This window comes from Microtus pennsylvanicus, chromosome 5, assembly GCF_037038515.1.
Source record: "Microtus pennsylvanicus isolate mMicPen1 chromosome 5, mMicPen1.hap1, whole genome shotgun sequence".
NCBI classification, from domain to species: domain Eukaryota; kingdom Metazoa; phylum Chordata; class Mammalia; order Rodentia; family Cricetidae; genus Microtus; species Microtus pennsylvanicus.
The window spans coordinates 92,638,530-92,662,643 of NC_134583.1; the positions used below are offsets into that span (position 1 = coordinate 92,638,530).

The 24,114-nt window shown below is 42.2% G+C and overlaps 1 protein-coding gene across 5 annotated transcripts; it reads left to right on the plus strand.

Annotated features, from left to right (window-relative positions):
* The first annotated feature begins 52 nt into the window (after nucleotides 1-52).
* Cpsf7 (cleavage and polyadenylation specific factor 7) lies at nucleotides 53-22,587 on the plus strand. Of its 5 annotated transcripts, none has more exons than XM_075973487.1 (10): nucleotides 53-132; nucleotides 758-866; nucleotides 5,832-6,050; nucleotides 6,868-6,971; nucleotides 7,353-7,498; nucleotides 10,403-10,817; nucleotides 11,846-11,964; nucleotides 14,500-14,668; nucleotides 15,641-15,808; nucleotides 20,565-22,587. In XM_075973487.1, the coding sequence occupies exons 2-9, from the start codon at nucleotides 813-815 to the stop codon at nucleotides 15,801-15,803; spliced, it is 1,389 nt and encodes a 462-aa protein (XP_075829602.1). In that variant the 5' UTR covers nucleotides 53-132; nucleotides 758-812; the 3' UTR covers nucleotides 15,804-15,808; nucleotides 20,565-22,587. The 5 variants fall into 5 exon arrangements, with proteins under 5 accessions (XP_075829602.1, XP_075829604.1, XP_075829601.1 ...); XM_075973489.1 differs by having other exon boundaries at nucleotides 99-132; nucleotides 7,353-7,525; XM_075973486.1 differs by lacking the exon at nucleotides 53-132 and adding an exon at nucleotides 274-404 and having other exon boundaries at nucleotides 7,353-7,525.
* Nucleotides 22,588-24,114: the final 1,527 nt, after the last annotated feature.

The window sequence follows — 24,114 nt, forward strand, 5'->3', positions numbered from 1 at the left end:
CGCGTCCCAGCGTATGGCGGAAGTAGCGGTGCGTGTGACGCCGCCGGCGGGGGGGGGCGGGACCTGGGGCGGAGAGCGGTTCGCGCGCTTCGGGCCTAGTCGGGACTCTCCGCGGCCGCCGCCATATTCCCGGTAACGGGGGCGCGCGGCCGGGGGCCGGCGGGGCCGGAAGGAGGGCCGGGGCTGGCGCCGCGGCGGGGAGGGGGTCGGTTGAGGTGGCGGCGGAAGGCGGCGGGTGGAGGGAAGCGCGGGCCTCTGAGGGAGGGGCTGAGATCCTGGAGCTGTGGGAGGGAGCCGGGTAGGCCTAGCCGAGGTCGAGGACCGGGCCCGGTTGGAGTGGAAGCGGCGGTAGTTTCCGGGCCCGCTGGGGGACTCCGGCTTCGGCCGCCCCCAAGGCCTAGCAGGTGCGGCGGGCCGAGCTTGCGGCCTTCGCCACCATGGTTCGTCACAGCACGGCCCGGGGCCCCTCTCGAGAGTCGAGGCCTCGACTTGGCGGTGGCGCCACAGGCAGCTACGGGCGCCGAGTCGGCGCAACTCGGGTCGGGCCCGCGGGTGATGAGCAGCGAGCCCCGCGAGCCCGGGCGGCCTGGGAGAGCTGGGGGCGGCGCGAGGCTGGGGGCGGGGCGGAGCGGGTGGGGCCGGGCTCTGGCTGCAGGGATGCTGCCTCTCTGGGCACGAGAGGTTGGCGACCACTGCCCTCCTCCCAGCCTGGGACCCTCGTGCCTTAAAATTTTTTACCCTTTTCTGAATACCGTAGTGGCATCTTTCTTACTTTGTCCGTTCTCCGGGCTCGAGAGCGTATTTCCGGAGCCATGTCAGAAGGAGTGGACTTGATTGATATATACGCTGATGAAGAGTTCAACCAGGTAAGAGGAATCAGCAGCAGCTTTGGGGTTTCCTTCATCAGTTTACTGGCAGTGATTTCTCTATCAGCTCAAAATGATTCTCTTTACTATTGAAGCGTTTCCCCCTAGCGGAGGCTTTGAAGACGACTGACCGTTTCTTTATGTTAATTGAACCTCCAAGCTTCAATTTTAAAGGGTTGCTTTAAGAGCAAATAAAAAGCCAAGTGTAATAGAATGATGAATCAGCCTGTGGAATTTGTTTCCCCAAGTCATTCCAAAGCTGAATGACTAACCATAATTAAAACTCAAAATTACATTTGTTGCAGTATTGTGTGGATAATTTTGATACTTGTTACTTTGCTGTTCTCTCAGCTTGGGGCTCCAGAATGTTAGCCCCTCCCCCTGCTAGTCCCCTCCTAATGGTGCAGACAGTACAAGAGATAACTTCGAGAGACATGGTATAAAATGTACTTTAAAGATGGGGTTTCCGCTTCACTTCTTTTTAAATAGCTGGACTGTGTCTTGAGAAGTCTGTGGGCAGTTGTATCTTTGCGATTATTACAATACCAGAGAATTTATACAAATGTTTCTTGAAATAGTAATGTATACAGTTGAGTTCTGTGATCTTGAAGGCAAAGCTCAACTGATACTTTCTATTTAAAACTTTAATTATCTTACCTGGGTTCTTCAGAACTGTTATCCTTAAGCAAACTGGTTCTGACCCATTGGTGTATTCCAGTGGGTACACGAAAGGACCTGGGAAGATTGGGCTAGAGAAGTAGCATGCCTGGCTTGGACCTTGACTTTGATAGGAGAACAAAGAGGCTCTTGTGCTCCGTTATTTTATTTTCAGTAGTGGGGGGGGGGTATATGCATGTGAATTCAGGTGCCCAAGGAGCCCAGCAATCTGGGGTCCCCTTGGAGTTGGTGTTAAGGTGGTTGTGAGCCGCCTGGTGTGGGTTTTAGTGACCAAACTCGGCTTCTTTGGACAAACAGAAAGTGCTTTTAACTACTGAGCCCTCTCCAGTCTTGCCTTCCTGAGTTCTATGCATTTGTTTGAATCAGATTTTCACCATTTGAAATTTACGCCTTTGTCATTAATTAACAACTCTTCTAAAAGATGGTGCCCCCAAATTCTGAATCTGTATTGTTGACTGATACTGCAACTCATTCTCTCTGGAGAATAGAATCCTTGACCACGGGCCATGTTTGATTTTAAAAAAAAATTAATAATTGGTTAAACAGTATAGTATGACTTGGGGGTGTCATAAATAAGACATAGTTCTTGTCCGGTGGTCATTACTTTGTCAGGGTAGACATTATTAACCTCAGTAATTTGTTCCTTAATTAGCTTTTTTTTAAAGGACTTATTGACCTAAAACCAAAATTAGTGTATGGACTAATTAGTGTGTGGAGTCTTAGTTGTACCAAACGGGCAGTGTTTGATACTGGGAAAATTGAGACAAGTATAGATTTTGAATGTTTTATGTTCTAGAAGTAGAGAAGGGTTACCTCATCCCCATAAGTTAATTTTTGGCAAAGCTGTTTTTAGTGTAAGCTGGAAGCTGCTAAATGGTTAAAAAGTCTGGGTGGAGTTGTTACAAGTTGGCTTGGATAGAAGGCAGTCAGTATAAACTGAGTTGTTGAATGTCTTAGGACAGTTATTGATTTGCCCCAAGCTAGCCCTGCATACAGCTCCCTCAAGAGCACTTTGCTCCTAAAAGGAAATTAGCACATTTATTACATGGAACCGTGTATTTGCTTCTGATCTCTGGCAGCATGTACTGCAAAAACCTTTTGTAGAGATACTTTATTGATGTTGCATTGGGAGCCCTGGGATTCACACTACTCTACTGGACAGGGGAAAACTAAAAAGGTGACTGCCACTCTAAGTTGTCTATTTGTTCCTTCTCATGCTGAGATGGGCTTTATAGTATGCTTGGTTCTACATCAAGAAGGATTTGAACTATTATTACTTCTGTTTCCTTAGCAGCACTGCCACAGGTATTGAGTTGTTGGGGGAGTGGGAATCCCTGTGCTGGAAAATTGGTGCCATTCCTAGTGGCTAAAAGTAAAAGTGATATTAGCTTGATGTGGTGATACACATTCATAAGCTGAGTGCTCCAAAGACTAGGGCAGTATTGCTACAAATTGAGGCCAGCTTGGCTACAATGTGAAACTGTTAGAATTCTCCCCTTCTCCTAACAACAACAAAAGTTGTAAAATAATAGTGATAGTAACAATGCAGAATAAGGGGCAACAGTGATGGGGGAGAGGTATAAGATGAGAACTGTGGAGATGTGAGCCTGAGGCCCAAAATTGATGTGGTCTTCTAATGGAAGAAAAAGTAACCAAGAGTCAAAAATGGTTGCACTGAGAAAAATGTATTTAAGTTAGTTACTTCATTGGGTCAGATATCAAGAAAGAGATAGAAAGTAGGAACATTGAGTGTATTAGAGGGCAAACTCAAACTCCTAATAGGACATTTCATGAGATAACTGTGGCTTTGTGTGTGTGTCCGTCCTTGAACACAAAATTGTTGCTGCGATATTTATTCAGTGTTGATTGCATATTTCCAGTTTAAACTTAGAATAAAAATTTTTAGCATTACCACCTATAAAATGTGGATGTATTTCTTTTATAGGATAGGTGGGTTTTTGTTTTGTTTTTTTTCAAGACAGGGTTTTCCTTAGCCCAGGCTGTCCTGGAACTCACTGTAGACCAGGCTGGCCTCCAACTCAAGAGATCCACCTGGCTCTGCCTTCTGAATGCTAGGATTGAAGGCATGTGCCACCATATCCAGCTACCACTAGCTTTTTTTAACTGTGGTTCATGGCCCAGGTAGACCATTGAAACTTGGAACATTCAGATTCATTTGATTTTCTTTCTGAAGTGGTAATCTACAGAAACAAGGTCCTCTAGGATTGAGCCTGTTTTGTTCTTTTAGAGATTTTGAAAGAGTCCATTGATTGCCTTTAAGCTAACAGTATGAAAAGATTCCCTCTGATGTGTTTGCTCTACAAGTTGAAATGTTATTGACTCACTGACTTTTTTTTTTAATCTAGCCAGTTTTCAGTGATGGCATTTGTCTTACAACTTTTAGGTACATCTCTGAATCCCAGATACGGCATAAAAGGAATCCTAGTTTTCTGGCATTGAATATATGAAATATTGTTATTTCCTTATTGTCTTTACGTTTCATTTGAAAATCTTTTTCACTTTTAAAGCCTTGGTGGGAGGTATAAAGTCTAGTTCTTAATATCTTTCAGGGATTGGTCGCAGAATCTTTCTCCTTAACAAAATATTCAGGTGTTTAAATCTTAAATATAAAAAACAAAAACGATTATGGGTATGATGGTATAGCCTGTAAACCTGGCTACTGAGGCGGTTGAGGCAAAAAGGGATCACAAGTTCAAGACCAGTCTTCATAACTTAGCCAGACCTTATCTCAAACTTTAAAGAAAAAAATTAAGATGCAGTTCAGTGGTAGAGATCTTGCCTAGCATGCTCAGAACCACTTGGAGGAGGTATTTTTGCATAGAAAATCTTTATACATTCCTTCCCTATGCTTTAAAAAAATCTTCAGATTATGAGAATGGTTATTTCACCTTGGCTAAGACAAGCCTTGTCTTTTGCTCAGTAAGAGTTCTACGTTGTGGTTTTGAATTTTTTCATTTACTTTTATGCGTGTGGGTGTTTTATGCATATACAAAAAAATACATATTTTTATGCGTGTGCTTGTGTGTGTGTTTATACACCATGTACATGCATTACCTTCGGAGGCCAGGGAAGAGCAGCACCTCATCCCCTGCATCTGGAGTTGTGAGCTGCCAGTAGATGCTGGGAATCAAACCCTGATCCTTTGGAAGAGTGGCCAGTGTTCTTAACCACTGAGCTATCTCTTCTGCCCGTCTTGAAAAAGGTTTTAAAGGATGTTTTCAGCTGATATTTAGCTGGCTTTGTCTGGATAGAAAATTAATAGATATGGAGAGTTAAGTGTAGTGGCTTCTGAGGATTAGAGCATTGAACAAGATAGAGTCATCGAGTCCTTTTAGGAGGAGGGGATTTTGGTGATTTACTTATATTTTTACATTTGTATATGGCAAGTGTGTTGAGGTCAGATGACAAAACTTTTCTTCCACCATGTGGGTCCTGATAATTGAACTCATCCATTGAGTCATCTCACTGGCCTGTCCTCCCCCTTTTTAAGTTGATCTGGTGCAGCCTGTGCTGGTCTCAAACTCTGTATGAAGCCTGCTGTGAACTGCTGATCTGCCCCTGCCTCCCAAATGCTAAGATTACAGGCACATGTCCTTTTTGTTCCTCAAGCTATAAGGGAAAATTACCTGATATATGATGAATAAGTACTGTGGACCTTCTGGTACAAGAGAAGCACTCTATTACAACTGAGCTATATCCCCAGTCCTCTACTCCCTGTTTCTTAGGTTATTAGGAAGCTGAGATTGTATTCTAAGAGTTTGAAAGTTTCCCTGGATCAGTTGTATAAACCAAAGGGTAACTCAGTGTTTTGTCTTGCATTTTGTTGCCTACTCACTTTAACATTCTTTCCCCTTACTTTATATTTCTAAATAAATGTACTCTTATACATGCAATAATAGCATAGAATCTGTTACTGAAATACATTTTTATTAATATATCCTAGATGTCGTCTTTGAGTGTGACATCGATTGATGACAGTAGCACATGTTCTAATTGTTCATTAGTGGTTTGTTTGCTTATTCACCATTTGCCTTGTGATCCTCACAGGAGGTTAAGGTCAAAAACTTGCACACTACAAATAGTCTTAGAAACTCATAAGCAATGAAGAGTTTCACATCAGGAATTCTTTGTTACCGTTTTCTAGAATGGGACAGGGAGATCTTGTGCGTTGCTTTACAAAGCATTTATAGCTTCTACGTCAACTAGAATGAAGCAGAAGGAAACTGAAAAGTTCGAAGACTCCATTGTCAGCCCCTCCTCTTTTAGGACTCGGAGTTCAACAATACAGATCAGATTGACCTGTATGATGATGTGTTGACGGCTACCTCACAGCCTTCAGATGACAGAAGCAGTAGCACTGAACCACCCCCTCCTGTTCGCCAGGAGCCAACTCCCAAACCAAACAACAAGACCCCTGCAATCCTGTATACATATAGTGGCCTGCGGAGTAGACGAGCAGCTGTCTATGTAGGCAGCTTCTCCTGGGTAAGCAAGGATAACCAGAAGTCTTATGGGTGGGCTGGAGGGAGAGCACTGGGAGGTGATGGCATTTTCAGAAACCACTGTTGCACTGTTTTGTGCTCTGATGGGGTTGGATTTCTTTTTCCTGGGATCAGGTTGGATTGATCTCTGAAAGAGAACTATCCTGAGGACGTACTGGTGCCGAAGAAAGCATTGATTAAGTGGGTAGTTGCCTTTTCTGCCATCTTATTACTGCCCCTGACCCTGGGGCTTTATGTCTAGCAGGGTCATCTATGGGACGAGATTTCAGAGTGAACACCTTGAACTCTTGGTGGTCATTAGATGGTCCTGTGATAATGGTGGGTGATGGGGATTAAAGACCTTGGTAGCTCTAGTGTACTTGGGATATGTGTTATCGATTCTGTAAAAGTTAACTGTGTGACATGTTTTTGGGCTGGTGGTGGGGATGCCAAATCAGGAAATGTATATACTAATGAGAAAGTTCCTGGCATGGTCAATTCTAGACTGTTACATCTATAATTAAAGTTGCTAACAATCTGTTTGATCTGATCTGATGATGAACCAGCCCATATGTCAGTCAAAATTAAAATGAATGTCAATCTTAATTCCCAAACATAGGGGTTGTGGGATTAGATGGGTTTAGAGTTCAGGACAAAAGCCTGCACTGATTGAAATATTGCTGGACTTTAGGGTTTCCTGTGGGTGGTCGTGGTTATGGCTAGAGTCCTAGATTTGGGAACAGGACTTGGGACATCTGGGTGAGTGGGTATCAGGCATGTAGCTATTGACGTTTCTCCCTTTTCCATCTTGCCGGCCCCAGTGGACTACAGACCAGCAGCTGATCCAGGTTATTCGCTCTATAGGAGTCTATGATGTGGTGGAATTGAAATTTGCAGAGAACCGTGCAAATGGCCAGTCTAAAGGGTGAGGTCTGGGTTTGGGGAACCTCCTTTAGTTTGTGACTGTTAGAGTAACAGCTTTGTGATATATTTGAACTTGGATTCCAACCCCTTTCCACCCCAGCCTAGTTTACTGCCTTGGTTTTTGACAAATTGCCATAGATTGAGAACCTAGATAGGCTGAAGTTGAATATCCATCTGCTGAAGGGAAGAATGTTAATTTTAAATTCCAAAAAATAAGAAGAAACAGGAAGCATATAGTGTGGCCCCTTCTTATTGTTGATTTTGTGTGTGTGTGTGTGTGTGTTTATATTTAATTTAGCAAGGTGCCTTTTTCTTTGTCAAATAGAATTTTTTTTTCCTTTTCCGGTGTCTCAGTATTTTTCTTTTTACTTGGTTCCCCCAGGTATGCTGAGGTGGTGGTAGCCTCTGAAAATTCTGTCCACAAATTGCTGGAACTCTTGCCAGGAAAAGTACTTAATGGAGAAAAAGTGGATGTGAGGCCGGCCACCCGGCAGAACTTATCACAGTTTGAGGCGCAGGCTCGGAAACGTGAGTGCGTCCGAGTCCCAAGAGGGGGTACGTGGAGACCATCTGTATGATGGGGGGAGGTGTGTTGCGTGGGCTCAGACTGATGTGGAATATTTGGGGGAAGGGTCCTGTTGGGTATGGCTTGTTGGCATAATAAGTCGGTAGACCTAAGAGTGAGATTTGTGTAAACAACACAATCCTGGGAATCAGGTTCAGGTTGTCAGTGGGTACTGCCTTTGACTCTTGTGACCTTTTTGACCTTTTGAACAAGTCAGTTCTCTGCTCGGGACCTCTTTCCCATTGGAACTGAAAAATGATTGAAGTTCCTGTCAACTGTCAGTTCTATTTCTGCCATAAATGAATAAACCATGAATGGGCTTGCTTTTTTAGATAAGATGTGGTTCTTTTGAGTTTTCAAAAAGCAGACACACTGAGTGTAGTTAAGGTTTACAAAGGTGGCTGTGATATTATCATGAGTGTATATGTGGAGTGCTCTGTAAAATTCAACCAAAACAAGTGTTAGGCAGTAAAAACTAAGCATTGTTTCTCCATTGTTGTCCTAGAGAAAGGAAACAGTTATTGACTACTTAGTTGGTTGGCAAGAATATATCACATTAGTTTTTTAAAAAATGCAGCCGGGCCGTGGTGGTACACACCTTTAATCCTAGCAGTTGGTAGGTAGAGACACTTGAATCTCTGAGTTTGAGGCTATCCTGCTCTACAGAGTGAGTTCCAGGATTGCCAGGGCTACACAGAAAGCACTGTCTCTGGTTGGGAGGAAGAATTATTTGGGGCTGGAGAGATAACTCAGCAGTTAAGAGAATAGCTGCTCTTTGAGAAGACCCAGTTTCAATTCCCAGCACCCACATTGAAGCCCACAACTGTCTCTAACTCTAGTTCCAAGGGATCCAGTGCCCTCTTCTGACCTTAGTGGACCCTGCATATGTGGTACACAGACATAAATGCAGGCAAATTACCATACACATAATAAAATTTTAAAAATAATTTTTTAGAAATGCGGCATTCTGTGTTAGTTTGCTCCCTTAGGTTCATCTTACTCCCTTTAATCTGACTCTGTTCACCAAACCACCTTCTAATATTACCTTGGTTTACTGGTGAGGCTTTCCTTCTGGAAAGAGACTGCACTGACCAGCCTATAAGTATTCCAGTTGGCTTGGCAGTAAATGTTTGTCATTATCAACTAATAAATTACTACTTTGGTTTGTGTATCAGTTTCTTATGAGTTTGGTTGGCATTATTCAATCTCCTGGGGTGTGATTACTCCCTGGTGAATTATTAAAATCAGACTTCTAAACCTGAAAACCAATCTTGACTTATGCTAATCTTACAGGGTGCAGCTTACCCTGTAAGACCCTGCCTGAAATAGTCAACCTCCTTTTCTTCCACTACTAGGGAAGGTGGTGGCAGCAACATTTCATCACATACCTGTTGTCACTGATTATACCTAGCTCTAAAACAGTAGTTCTTGTATTAATTGGGTATGTCCTTCATGTGGAAATAGAGCCTCTATAATAGAAACAATTGCCCTTATCCTTTGTATTGACAGCTGGGTGGATGAGCTTGTTGCCCTGGATTAAAAGCATACACTTAGCTTCCTTGACAACTTACATTTTCAAGTCCCTTCTGTTTCAGAGTTTTTGTATAATTTGACCTTCACATGGTTTCCCCAAAATGCATCTCCTTACAGCTGTATTAAGATTAGTATTTCTACCTCTTCTCAGTTTTTTCCTTGTGCATGTTACTTTGCTGGAAAGACTAAAGCTGGTGGACTTCCTCTGCTTAAAAATGACTGCTTCTCTGGGGACTTGTAACCAAATATACAAGCCAGTATGGAACAGTACCTAAGAGGTTAATGTTACAGAGTACTGCACTTGCTTTTAAACCTCTTCAGTTTATAACAACTTGAGAAAGGAACAAACTGTCATATGTTTGAAACATGAAAAACAGGGCCTGTGTCAGATTGGCAGTAAGTATCTCATAGTGAAGAAGTCAAGGTGGTTGTCACTGTAATTGATCCCACCATAGGCTTGTCTCAGGCTTGGCCTTGACTGTAAGGTCTAGTTTAAAAAGCATTCTCCCGCTCCATATTTGCTAAGCTTCTTTCTACCTGCATGACTCTTAAGGCTATACTATCATATTCTGTTGGGGTCTACTTTTAGAAGGCTGAGCTAGCTCTCTTAATGAAAATTATGTAGATATGCCGGGCGGTGGTGGCGCACGCCTTTAATCCCAGCACTCGGGAGGCAGAGGCAGGCGGATCTCTGGGAGTTCGAGACCAGCCTGGTCTACAAGAGCTAGTTCCAGGACAGGCTCCAAAACCACAGAGAAACCCTGTCTCGAAAAACCAAAAAAAAAAAAAAATTATGTAGATAGAGAATGGCTCTGCTCCTGCTTTTCCCATGCTTTTTCAGTTCTCTGACCAGAGTTCTTTGGCAAAGAGAGTGTTTCTAGAGTATAGCATAATAAAGAAGGTCAACTTATAATAGCCTTAAGAATCTCCAAACTCTGGGGGATGTAGGATTTCAAGGCAGATAGAATCCAGCAGAACATCACTGAGAATGTTTCAACATCATTTTCTCATGGGTTGTTTGGAATGTGTGTATTTGAAAATAGGAAACAAGTTTAAAGGTTGAATGTGTTCTAAAAACTTTAAGGATCCTAGATGAGAACATCCTTTGACATACAGGACTTACGAATCATGTTGCCTTTTGGAGTTGTCTTAACGAAGATTCTTCTAATCTTTCCACTGGGGCCAATGGAAAGGCACCAAATGATTTGTTTCTTCTCTCAGCTGCTTTTTCTTCTTCAGTGTGGTGCCTGATGACTTGTTGAGGGATGAGCTGGTCCTATTGTTATGTCCAAAGCCTGCCTGGGCAGTAACATCAGCTCTGCTTTGCTTTGCAGGAATACCTCCACGGGCCCACTCCAGAGATTCTAGTGATTCCGCTGATGGACGGGCAACTCCATCTGAGAACCTTGTACCCTCATCTGCTCGTGTGGATAAGCCCCCCAGCGTGTTGCCCTACTTTAACCGTCCTCCTTCAGCCCTTCCCCTGATGGGTCTGCCCCCACCCCCAATTCCACCCCCACCACCTCTCTCCTCAAGCTTTGGTGTCCCTCCTCCTCCTCCTGGTATCCACTACCAGCATCTCATGCCTCCCCCTCCTCGATTACCTCCTCATCTGGCTGTACCTCCCCCTGGGGCCATTCCACCAGCCCTTCACCTCAATCCAGCCTTCTTCCCCCCACCAAATGCTACAGTGGGGCCTCCACCAGATACTTACATGAAGGCCTCTACACCCTATAACCACCATGGCAGGTAAAAACTGTATTTCCCTGCAGATTTGAGCCAGGATAGTAGACAGTGTTTTTTATTTGTTTGGTTTTGACAGGGTCTCACTACGTAAACCAGATTGGCCTCTAACTCAAATTAGTAGACAGTATTTTGCTGCATAGTGGTGGCACACACACTCCAGAGACAGAGGCAGGCCAACCTGGTCTACGGAGTGACTTCCAGGACAGCCAGGGTTACTGTCTTTCGAAACCCTATCTTAAAAAAACAACCGAAAAGAATAGGAAAAAAGATAGACAGTGTTTTAGACATTATTTTAAATGAAGGAGTATTGAGTGCTGATTATTTCCCTCTTTAATCTTGTGATGTTGAGTCATGGAACATAGATTAGTATCTGTCAAAGGTTTGTTTTGCGTGCCTGTATGTGCAAGTGCGTGTGTGTGCAGCTGCATGTGGCCTGTGTATACTTGAATGTGGAAGCCAAAGGACAACCTTTGCTGTCATCCTCAATTTTGTTGTCCACCTTGCTTGAGAAAGGCTTCACTGGCCTAAGCTCACCAAGTAGATTAAATTGGCTAGCCAGTGAGCCCCAGGGATCTACCTGTCTTCACTTTCCCAGCACCGGGAATTAGAAGCATGCTCCACCATTCCTGGTATTTTTACGTGGGTTCTGGGCATTTGAACTCAGGTTCTCATTGCTTGCCTAGCAGGCACTTTATTGGTTAATTTAGTTCCCCTGCTCCATCAGTGTTTTTTATTTAGTGTTTTCTGTTTTCATCTGAACTACCCAGCCAAATCATATTTTTCATAACTCCCTTTAACCAGCTTGATTAAACTTGGTGCCATAAAGGGCTGCTGCAGATGCTACAGTGATTAGTACTGTTGAGTCAAGCCAAAATTATCGATTCATATGATATAAATCCTGTCTTTGAAGAAAAATGAGCATATAAAACATTTGAGAAATAGCCTAGAGAAGAATTGAATAACAGTACTATAGAATATGGTGAAAGTAATAAAGGATGTGGGCAATCTGTCATGGTATTATCTCTCTGCAGCCGAGATTCAGGCCCTCCACCCTCTACAGTGAGTGAAGCTGAATTTGAAGAAATAATGAAGCGAAACAGAGCAATTTCCAGCAGTGCCATTTCCAAAGCAGTGTCTGGAGCCAGTGCAGGTAATTAACTTTTACTTTGCTACTTTTAGCTCAAATTTTCCTCTTTGTCATTTCTTTTTGGAAAACTTCGAAAAGTTGAAGCTGGAACGCTGTTAGATATCAGAAGATACGCACTTCAAAAGAAGTGTATGACTTGGTTTCTTGGCTTTGAGGAAGCTCCAGTCATATGTCTAGACCTGCTCTCTAGAAAACTACTCAGTGCCTACACTATAAATAATAGACACTATTTCCTTTTTTTATTTGATGTGGAATGTAATTGCCAACTGTGGGGGATATTTATCTCAGAAGTAAGCTTTAGACCTGTGTCTGCCTATGTAGTAACTCCAATACGAAGTAGAATTAAAGGCCCTTGGGTTTTAGAAGTAATTCCTCAACTAGATGGTGCTGTGATAATAGATCTGTTACACTAAGAAGTCTGGGCAGAGCGAGTGGCCTGTTGGTAGCCTGTTTCTAGAAAGGCAAGTTTGTTATCATCCTAAGGCATATCATACACCCTTTCAACTTACTTGCCTTGCTCTCAGTATTACCTGAAGAATCAGTAACTATGATTCTGAAAGCTCTGGACATAAAAGGATATAGAATGGAAAGTTTATAGTTTATACCTCAGTGGGCAGAGGAGTTTAGAGGAAGTAATCTCTGTTCCTTTTTCAGTACCAGTCCCTTCACACTGAGATGACTGATGAATAAATCCTTATCTCCCTCCTTTTTTCTCATTACAGTCATAGGGACTATAATGTGTATTCACTGTGCCTCTAAAACAGACAGAACTTCCCCACCTATTTGGAGCTGATGTGCCAGTGTTCCTGGTCCTTCACGTTGCTTCACTTCCTTCATAGTTTTTGTCTATTCTGTTCTTGCTACTTTTCATAAAGCCACCCACTTCTCATTTTCACCAGACCAGTATGTAGATCTGTTCTTCCTTTTATTTTCTTTACTTAGAGCTCTTTACCTTCCTTGAATAAGCGATATGCAAATACTCCTGTAACCATATCCTTGAGTCAGGTGGTGTTCACATTTGGGAAATGAAAGGTCTAGTTATTGAGGGCAGTGTGGTGTTTTAAATGTATGGATGTGAATACGTAAGAGAGAGAAAATGTTAGTTTAGGAAGTTCATACACCACTGTTGTGTGATAGAAAATTGTATGTGTAAAAAAAATATGTGTGTTTATATATATTGTGATATATATAACCAAGTCTGTTTAAATACACTCTGGTGTTTAAAAATGATGAAACTGCCCAACAGCAAGTTTCTCAGCATGTTACCGTGTCATTGAAAGCTGTATATTGTATATACATGTAATAGGGTTTGTATATTACATATACATGAGTTAGAAAAAATACACACATGATTATAAATTTAGAATAATGTGTACATTCAGCCAGGTCTCTGTGACTTCAAGGCTTACCCGGTCTATATAGTGAGTTACAGAACAGCTAGAGTTATATAGTGAGACCCTGTTTTGGAAATAACAAAAAAAGCAAGAAATAAGTAACATGTAGGCATAATATAATATTTAAAAAAAATAACTGAATAAATGAAAATCCTCTGTGAGGACCACCAAGACCACCTTCTGTGAATGGTGGGTATTCCTCCAGTTTTCTGGGGGGAGTGTATATATTACAACATATGTATGATTTTGATTTTCTAAAAATGGAACTACAAGGCTGGTTATGTAGCTTGGTGACAGATCAGTCTCCTAGCATGCTCGAAGCTCTGGGTTCAACCCCCCAGTAGCCCACACAGCAACAAAAAGATTCTTTGGGGTTTTTTTGGTTTTTTTATTTTTTCACTTCCTATATTTTGGACACCTATGTTATTAGTATATCTTAACATCTAATATTTGTTGATCTCTACTGTGTATTTGGCACTATGCTAAAGATTTCACATAGATAACTATTTGCCTACAAACTAACCTCATGAGTTTAACAACTAGTAATCTGCAGAGCCATTGTTCCTTAATTTATGTAGCCTAGCCAGGTCCTGCCAAAGATAAAGCAAACAATATTATTAAAACATGGCTAAGCTTACACAGCTCTATGAACAGAAAATTTTTAGAATTGTTGGCTCAAATGTAGGTACAGTTTATTTTTACGTTTTAGACTTATGTGTGTATTTTGCATGTGTATATGTACTACATGCATCCTTGGGACCTGGGGGCCTATTGGGTTCCCTAAAATTGGGTGGTTGTGAGCTGTCGTGTATGTACTAGAAATCAAACCTGTATTCTCTACAAGACCAGCAAGTGATTTGAACAGCTAAACCATTTCTCTAGCCCTGGGACAGTTTATTTTAATCAGTGTTGTCAAGTAGCCCTTAGACAAGGGTGCATTGATTATAAGGCCATTAGCCTTTGTCAGATTTCAAGCTGTACTATAACTGTCATTCATTTTTATACCTGCTATGTCTGCCTTGTTCATTTTACTGTGACTCTTTAGCAGCCAGTCACTCACAATTTATGTCTTCCTGCATCCTCCTTTTGGTCCAGTTTGGTTAGTGCCTTTTCTCATGTTTGGCCTTTCCCTTCATCATATCAGGGGATTACAGTGATGCCATTGAGACACTACTCACAGCCATTGCAGTTATCAAACAGTCCCGAGTCGCCAATGATGAGCGTTGCCGTGTCCTCATCTCCTCTCTTAAAGACTGTCTTCATGGCATAGAGGCCAAGTCGTACAGTGTGGGTGCCAGTGGAAGCTCTTCCAGGTGAGTTGGTTGCTTTGGGGGCTCATTGGCCTTGAGCAATATTCTCCTGCAGGTTGGGTGGGAAATGAAAGAAACCAAGATCTGTGTTTAGTAGAAGCAGTAGCCTTATTTAGAAAAAAAAAAAAAAAACTAATAAAGAGCACAGGCGGGGCTGGAGAGATGGCTCAGCGGTTAAGAGCATTGCCTGTTCTTCCAAAGGTCCTGAGTTCAATTCCCAGCAACCACATGGTGGCTCGCTTTAAAAAAAAAAAAAAAAAGAACACAGGCTTCCATGCTGAGGAAGTAGCTCAATGATAAGACTTGCCTAGTATTCATGAGGCCCTAGGTTCAATTCTTCAGCACCATGTGGCCAAGGAAAGGGGTGAAGAAAATTGGACTAGGTGGACACGTGGGAATTTTGAATCTTAGGTTTGGATTTCAGTTCTGTTGCTGACTACCTGTTTGACCATCTTGAATATGGAAGTTAGTAATGTTCTAAGAACTTAAGGGGAAAAGTCCTACTACTTAACCTATAGATCTGTTATAAAGATGAAATCATAATACTTGGAAAATTCTAAATACCCTGTCCAATATATTAGTAAGATCTTTTTTTTTTAAAGATTTATTTATTTATTATGTATACATATACAGTATTCTTGGTATTCTGTCTGCAGGCCAGAAGAGGGCACCAGATCTCATTACAGATGGTTGTGAGCCACCATGTGGTTGCTGGGAATTGAACTCGGGACCTCTGGAAGAGCAGACAGTGCTCTAACCACTGAGCCATCTCTCCAGCCCCTATTAGTAAGATGTTGACAAGTCTATCATCCTTTTTCCCTGTAAAGATTAGATATCAAAGAACTAAGATCCTTAGACAGTACTTCCATGATAGATAACTAAGAATATTTTAAGCAAACACCGGAATACAAAATTCCATGTGAAAAGAATGTGTGGTAGGCCCTCTGAGTTGAGGCTGAAGGATCTTTCTGATAGGAAAAGGCATCGGTCCAGGGAGAGGTCACCCAGCCGGTCCCGGGAGAGCAGCAGGCGGCACCGAGACTTGCTTCATAATGAAGACCGGCATGATGATTATTTCCAAGAGAGGAACCGGGAGCATGAGAGACACCGGGATAGAGAACGGGACCGGCACCACTGAGAAAGGTGGGAAGAAGCCCTGTTCCTGACCAGTGGTTTAAGTATAAACTGGGCATGGTGGCTCATGCTTGTAATCCCAGCACTTGTGAGGTCAAGGCAGGAGGATTGCCTTGAGTTGAAGGACACCCTGGACTACAAAGTGAGACCCTTTCTCAAAACAAAAGGAAGATTTGTAATAGAGATGTTTCTTCCTCCCCTGAGTTCTTAATAAATGAAAATCACTTTTACTACCATTATTACATTTTAATCCCAATTTTCAAGTAAAAGGGAAAACTGGCCAAGGCAGAAGAGATTGTTACCTTAGTTTTCATAAAACAATATTAATGACTTCAAGAATTGATATCCATTAAAAAGATTTTGAAAATTGGAATTTTAGAGTAGAAAAACCATTCTGAAAAATCTTGAAAAGCTTTAGAGACCTTATGAATAATTATAATAGAAGGATATTTTTGTTTTTAATAAGTTTTATAAAAGCAGGAGTGTGGGTAATTAAAGTTAGGTTGGATTGTCTGGCTTGGGGACTGTGTCACCAGGACTTAGGCTCCCTGTCTCTCAGCTCTACTTTTCTATATTTTTATTCATAGAAAGATTTCTTGGAGAATGAGCCTATGGCTCTTGAGTTTTATCCCACCATTTTGTAATCCAAACTGAAAGAAAGCTGCTAACAAGGATTGTTTGTGGTGTATGAAAGAATGGGTGTTGGTTATGTGTCTGGAGATGTATAAAATAGAGCAGAATATGGCTAGATGGATCTGTCTGGGCTGCTGTCTGCCTGATTGTTTGGAAGTAATGTAGTTGATCAGGCTGTGTAGCTCTATGGATGACTGGATAAAAGACTGGGAACCCTTTTCCCTTGTGCATTCTCATAGGTCACGGTAAACTCAAACCTTTTGAAAGTTCTGCAGCATTCTGCCTAGGTACAACCTACTAGCAAACAATAAAACATTCCCTTATGTTTGCCCTCTGCTTTGTTGGCGTTATCTGCCTTTTTTTTGGTTTTGTGAAACGGTCTCTTTTATGTGGTCTTGACTGTCCTGGGCTCATTAGATCAGACTGGCTTTGAACTCCCAAAGATCTTCCTGCCTCTTGACTCTTTGAGAGCTGGGATCAAAAACCACCTGGCACTTTACTTAAACAGTTTTATAAACAGTTTTATAGCTGAGAGTGTTTTTGTCATCTTTGATAGAAAGTAAATGGAATGATAACAATTACTAATATTTTCAGTCTACACCTTTCTCAGTCCTTTTTTTTTAGCTTTATGTTTCCCTTTATCTTGTCTTTTTAATATTTTTTTTCTACATAGTATATTCTGGTCATGGTTTCCCCTCCTTCATCTCCTCCCAGATCCTCCGAAGCCATCACACTCCATGCCTTCTTTCTCTCTTTCTTTAGAAAACAAACAGGCTAATACTTTCTGTGTTCTTTACTTATCTCATGGAATTCTAAAATGTTGGACAACCAGCATAAAAAGCCAACAGTTTAGCTCTGAATATGTTCTGTTTGTCTTTCTACATTTTTGCAACAAATTGAGTTTTGAAAGGTGTTCACATAACATACATAGCCTGTGGAAATGCAGGTTAATGAAGATGTAGCCCATAAGTGGCTTTGGCCTTCTTTCTTGTTGGGGATGGACAAGGTAGGCATGGATGGATGTCTTGGTCTAGTACCCCTTCCCTTCAGTAAGTAGCAGCATCACCTCTTTTGAGCTAGTACAACCGAAGAATTACTTGAAATCCAAAACAGCCAGCACTGGGTGTTGTGATCAAACTTGTAATGCCTAGTACTCAGGAGACCTAGACAGAAAAACCACAAGTTCAAGGGTAGCCAGGGTTAACAGGACCTTGTTTTTAAAAAAAAAAGAAAGAAAGAAAAAAGAAAAGACATCACCTCCTCCTATTATGTAGTGTGTATTCTTTGGAATTGGAGGGAAAAAGAGTGACCTAGGAGTGATGCACACCTTTAATCCCAGCCCTCAGGAGGTGGAGGCAGGCAGATCTGTTGACTTGAAAGCCAGCCTGGTCTACAGAGCTAGATTCAGAACAGCAAGGACTACACAGGGAAACCCTGTCTTTTAAAAATAAAGAGAAATGACCAGGAAGGGAGCTGTACAAAGCAGCAGTTGAAGTCTCAAGCCATATTCAGTGTACTTAATAGAATATCTGACTGTATATCACCATTCCTGCTGGCTTTGCTCCTTTGAAACCTTTTGACAGTGAAATTGCCAGCAAGAAAGGCCTCTTTTGGTAGTTACAGAAAAACGTTTATTTTACTGGTACAGGCCTGTGATGAAATGAGGAAAGCTCACTCTTGGGTAAGTGTTTCACATCACTTCTTTTCCTTTCCTCTAACATATATGTACAAGTCAGACACTTTAAAGAGATTTAAAAAAATCATCTTTAATTTTCATGGTAGTCTGAATTCTATCTTCATTCACTAAATTGTAGTTTAGGTTTCATGTTGGGGAAATGCTGTACAGGTCTGTCTGTGAAGACCTTACTCCTCCAAGCCATTTGAACAGCATTTACAGCATCTTTTCTTTAAAAGATATTCTGTGCTGTGAACATGTGTTCCCTGATCAGGAAAGGTACGTTTTGTGCAGAGGCATCAATGGAAGAGCAATACCCTCTTCTGTTCCTCAGGAGAGGGCCCCAGCTCAGTTGGCTAAAGTGATGGATCTCTGACTTCTGTCTGCATTCAGGCATACTGCCAGACCAGTTATCCTCTGCATCTCATTCTGTAAGGACACTTCAGCATGTGTGTATGCTTTGGAGTTTGAGGGTGTTCTAGGTGGTCTTTGTCTTCAACTCTCTCTAATAGTCCCATAATTTCAGGGTGTTTCTTACTTGGAATAGAATCATTCTCATTTCATACCCTGCTGATCCATTGAAAACTGGGCTTTCTGTTCAGGTGTGAACAGAAATTGGCTTAAAGATTCTGCCAATTGTGATAGTACATGTCGGTAGTCAGCACTTGGAAGACTAAGGGAGGAGGATCACGATTTCAAAGCAAGCCTAAGCTACACAGCAGGGCCCTGTCTTGAGAAAACAACATTCAGAAGCCTGAATGTTAGGAAACAAAGAAGGCACTAAGAGCTTTAGTTTTTCTTTATAGAAAAAGGGACAAATACTTGCACATATGTTTAAAGATGCCAGCAAGATGAAGATCATACAGATTTCTGAGTAGCAGACTCAGGTAGTACCAACCCAGGGTTAGGAGGATGAGGCAGCATGTAGATGTCTTTGGTGTGTTCATGTCTTCTTGGGTGTCTCTTACAAGATTTGTGAGACTTATATCAAGGGTAAGAATTTGCATATTGTTGCAGTTCCGGGTTCAGTTTAGTAAACATACTAGACCTGAATTTAATTCTTCCCTTTCTTTCTGATTGTTGGTCCTGATTATATTATCAAGTGACCAACTACCATCTGCATATTTCAGGTTTGCTAGGGACCTTAACATTTAAAAATGTGATAGGTAATCTAGCAGACCCTTCCTGTTGAGTGTAAAGGTTCTTTTTTTTTTTTTTTTTGAGTTCCTTTTTTTTAAGATTTATTTATTTATTTATTAGATATACAATAATCTGTCTGCATGTTTCCCTGTGGGCCAGAAGAGGGCACCAGACCTCATTACAGATGGTTGTCAGCCACCATGTGGTCGCTGGGAATTGAACTCAGGACCTCTGGAAGAGCAGCCAGTGCTCCTATCCTCTGAGCCATCTCTCCAGCCCCAGGTGTAAAGGTTCTTAACAAGCTGTCAGATGTTTTTGATGATGGCTACTGTTTTCTTCTTCCGTGCTTTGCTTTGGTTCTGGCTTGGCCAAGTCATTCCTGTTTGGTGTTTCTGTACCTTTGGGTCCTCATCCACAACTGCTATCTGGGAAGAGTCTTAAAATTATCTGTATTTTGTTCAGTACAGCCTGGAAAAGCTCTGGTGCTGTGTGTCTGTGTGCACATGCATAGCATATTGTTTGGAATCTGTATTTTGGTTTGGTTTGGTTTGTGGGGTTTTGGTTGTGTTTGGGGGCGTGTGTTTGCCTTTTTTTGGTTTTTCGAGACAGGGTTTCTCTGTAGCTTTGGCGCCTGTCCCGGATCTAGCTCTTGTAGACCAGGCTGGCCTCGAACTCCCGGAGATCCTCCTGCCTCTGCCTCCCGAGTGCTGGGATTAAAGGCGACTTGCTTTTTGTTTTTGAAGTCTGTTCTGACCAGGACTGCTTTAAAAGAAAACAGATACTGAGGCGTTTGCTTTGGGAGTGTCCTGCTGGAACCTCTGAGGTGTTTGGGGATTGGTGGACTTGGTTGTATACACACTTGTTTTCTTACTATTATTTCTCCTGTTCTTTTTCTTTTTCTTTCTCTTTGTTCTGTTTTTTCCTCCCTTAAGGTAAGCTATGACTTGCTCAGAGTAGATTTTCTGAAACAGTCTTTCCTTACAGCAACTTCTCTTGAAATGTTAGTTCCTATCTTCCTGCTAATATATTCTCAGACTGCTTTCAGAGACCTCATTCCATTGTCTGTGTTTTCCTCTTGACCTTAAAGATGTCACCATTTTGGTTATTCTTAATCTCTACTCATTGTGTTCTCTCCACCCATTTCCTCACATTACTCGATGCCAGACAGTCCACTTTATTCTACTTTGCTAAGCTTGCATTCTTTGCCTACATTCTGACTTAGGTTGTGATTTTAGGAAAAGCCAGTGTATCTCATATAACCCCTTACTAGTGAGAGTGGCCTCTAACTGGTGTTTTCTTCTGGTACTTTCATTGCAGGAGTCTGGGTGGAAGCAAATTGTTTTTAATGGACTTGCATCTCCTCACCTTGATCAGGACTAAAGGACGGAGGCCGCTCCACCCCTTTCCCCTCTTCCAAACCCCTAACTTCCTCCAGGCAATACCCTCTGCCCTACAGGATTGAAGATGGCGTGGCAGCCCTCCCAATCCCACACCTCCTGTTTGCCAGAAGGGGAAGAACCTAAAGACTTTATGGGGTAGGAAATGGGGGCAGGCAGGAAGACAGCAACGTGTCCAGCCCCTAGTCTCCATAGAGAATGGTGCTTTGTCCAAGGAAACCTGAGTTTCTGATTCCCCAGGAGCAGTCAATGGTGAGGTTACTGAGAAAACTTCCTTCCCAGAGAAAACGGATCCTCTTTGTGGGATCTTAGAAGAATGACTGGGTGTGCCAAAAATACCTAAGGGTTCTGCCCTCGGTACTAGATTTGGTGGGGGCAAGAGGGTCCAAACCCTGCTAACATACCACTTCTTTGTTCAACTCTTTACCTTTGTAGCCCTTTGAGGAGGGACCATAAGAACAGAAACTACCTTGTGACAAGCTGCTGTTCTGGGTTTTCTCTCTCACGTATTGATGGTTTATTTCCCTGGCCTTCTAGAGGGCTAAATCCTTTTGACTCCTTGCTATCTGATTCCTCAGTGGACTTGCCCCTCGAAAGCAAAACCCAGGAGGTTGCTTTCTCCTGGAAGCCTAGCCAAGCCAGTTACCACCATTTACTGCTTCAGGCTCGGTTGTCTGTTGCAATAACCAGCTCTTAGGTGTTCCCTTTCCCTGGGGCTTTCCATTTAACATGGAATCCTTCCCCCAAGAAGGCTTCTTCCTTGTTTTAGAGGAAGGTACTGCCTTTGGGACATAGGGATGTCATGGGACCTCAGTAATGAGGACCCCTAGTTACGTACCAGGAGTGTGGGGAAGAAAGCAATTTGAGCAGGATGTGGCCTACTTGCATGGGCTCTTCTTTTTCAGGTTTGATGTAAGCATGGGCTTGCATCCCCACGGTACATTCTTTGACTTATTGTGGGATTACTCAGCACTAATAGGCAGGTAAAGTCACAGATGTGGTGTTTTGTGTTTTTTTTCCCCCCCTTTGGCTATAATACTCCCCCTCACTTGGCCTGGAGGTGCTTCCTGCCTTTGACAAAGAACAGAGAAGAAATGAAGCCTGATTTAAGTGAACTCAGCTCAGAGTTCTAAGGACCAGCACACGGGTGACTATTTTCTGCACAGGCAGATGGAATTGCTTTTCTCAGCATCCAAATTGTGATAGGTTGCTCCTGCAGGAGGTAGCCACAGTCCTGGAGTACCATAGGGTGATGTTCCTTCTGCATGCATCTGCAGGGTCTATGACATCTAAGTGAAAAGAGATGTGGCATGTGAGATCAGACTTGGTGTATGAGGCAGGGGGTCATTGGAGACCCAATAGACTCAGAGGAGAGAAACTGAATTGGATCCTTCCTCTCTTTCCAGCACACTTCAGTCACTGAGGGAGTATCCCCTAGGGTTTGAGAGGCTCGTTCACTTGGGACAGAGGCTACAAGTTGTAGCTTATCTTCCTGCCTCCCAAGCCGATCCTTATTCCACTTCAGAACATGGCTGGCACCCTGCCCAATTGGCCAAGTGTTAAGTGATGTGCTTATTCTTGAAAGCAGTGTGGGGTGTCTTTTTAAAATGTAGAGAAAACCAAGTAAACTGACAGTTAAGGAAAAACAATATATAGAATATCAGAAAAGCTGTTTACCTGGAGAATTATTTTCTCCCCGTTTTTTTGTTTTTACTCAATGACAGAATTTTTAGTTTTATTCCTCATAGCAAAAGGAGAAAAAAAAATCCCAGCCCTCAAAAGGTCAAGGCCCCGTCCCCCTGTTGTCAGTGATTTGTTTGTCTTTCTGATAGGTTGAAAATTGTGTAATAAACTTGATGACGATGTCAATCTTTTATACTGCATTGTATTTTTTTCCTTTTGTAACAAAATATTTTTAAATAATAAATGGGGTGTGAGCTGTTTACGGATTCTGCATTGAATAGATTTGTTGAGGTGTCTGGGCATGGGTGTGGACTGATAACGATACTATGTGATGTAGGGAAATTCAGGTGATAGGCAGTCGTTTCTCCACAGCTTTAGCTGACATGGTGAGTCTCCGAGGAGTACAGTTTGAACCTTTACTTGTGCCCCTCACGGTTTGTCCTTTCCCTGAGTTAAAGAGACTTCCAAGTCATCCTGACCACTCATGGTTCTTGAGCCCTACTTGTAGATTGTGTTTTCTACCCTGTGGAATTCTAGTGGTATCCAGTTGGGCATGAACACCTGAATGCTAGTACTTAGGTCTTCCATCTAACCATAGGCAAGCAATGTGACCTCAGTCTCTCATCAAAAATGAGAATAATGCTGTTCTGCCTTCGTATTAAGGATGCTTTAGGAATCACATAATAATGTGTTTTGTGAACAGAATTGACATCTAAATATGTGAAGAAGAAACTAGAAAGCTTAGAAATACTGAGGGACTTCCAGAAGAGCTCTCCTTTTAAAGCAACACAGATAAAGGCCCACTGGCAAAGTAGTCATATCTTAACAATTTACTGTTTGGACAAATATGACAAGAGGAGTTAAGTACTGAAATGTCACTGCTGCCCAAGGATGTTGAGCTGGTCCCTAAAATTTGGTATCTTAAGTTTTGGTACCTGAATCTAGGAATCAGATTCAGAATCCATAAAGGTTACTTGGGTTTTGTTTGTTTTTAAATGCATACATTAGTGCATGGGTGTCTGTCTGTCTGTCTTCATGCATGCACATAGGCATATGTCTGGAGGTCAAGACAACTTGGAAACTTTGTTCTCTTTCTACCTTGTGGTTCCTAGGGAATCAAGCTCTGGTCAGGCTTTCACCTTAACCCACTGAACCATCAATCAATCACACCAGCCCTTTGTTTTTTAAGACAGTCTCTTATATCCTAGGCTGACAATGAACTGGTCCTCCTTCACCTCCCAAAGTGCTGGGATTATATGGATATACCACCACATCCAGTTATTTTGTTTGTTTGTTTAAGTGAAGTAAGAGTAGACTTACATGACAAAAAGAAAAACTGCAGACCAGATGATACTGTATACTGCTATCAGGGAAAAAATTCTTGGAGGGGCTTAATTTTCTAGTGTCACTATGAAATGTGTTTTCACAAAGGGGTGAATGATCACTTGCATGTCAGATACCTACTATGCTTGCTAAGTACCAGGTTTGCTCCATTTAACATCCAGTCATCGGCTTTTTATGTCCCCAAAGACTTCGTATTGTCTTAGAATGTTGGTGCCGGCCGGGCAGTGGTGGCGCACGCCTTTAATCCCAGCACTCGGGAGGCAGAGGCAGGCGGATCTCTGTGAGTTCGAGACCAGCCTGGTCTACAAGAGCTAGTTCCAGGACAGGCTCCAAAACCACAGAGAAACCCTGTCTCAAAAAAAAAAAAAAACCAAAAAAAAAAAGAATGTTGGTGCCTCCAGGTCTATAAAGTAGCTTGCCTTACTCTTTATAAGTACAGCTTT

Excerpts from the sequence above, each read along its gene's own strand:
- Cpsf7 (XM_075973489.1), top strand. The coding sequence starts at position 813 with ATGTCAGAAGGAGTGGACTTGATTGATATATACGCTGATGAAGAGTTC. Across the intron at positions 867-5,831 it reads CTGATGAAGAGTTCAACCAG|GACTCGGAGTTCAACAATAC; the intron begins GTAAGAGGAATC and ends CTCCTCTTTTAG. Across the intron at positions 6,051-6,867 it reads ATGTAGGCAGCTTCTCCTGG|TGGACTACAGACCAGCAGCT; the intron begins GTAAGCAAGGAT and ends TGCCGGCCCCAG.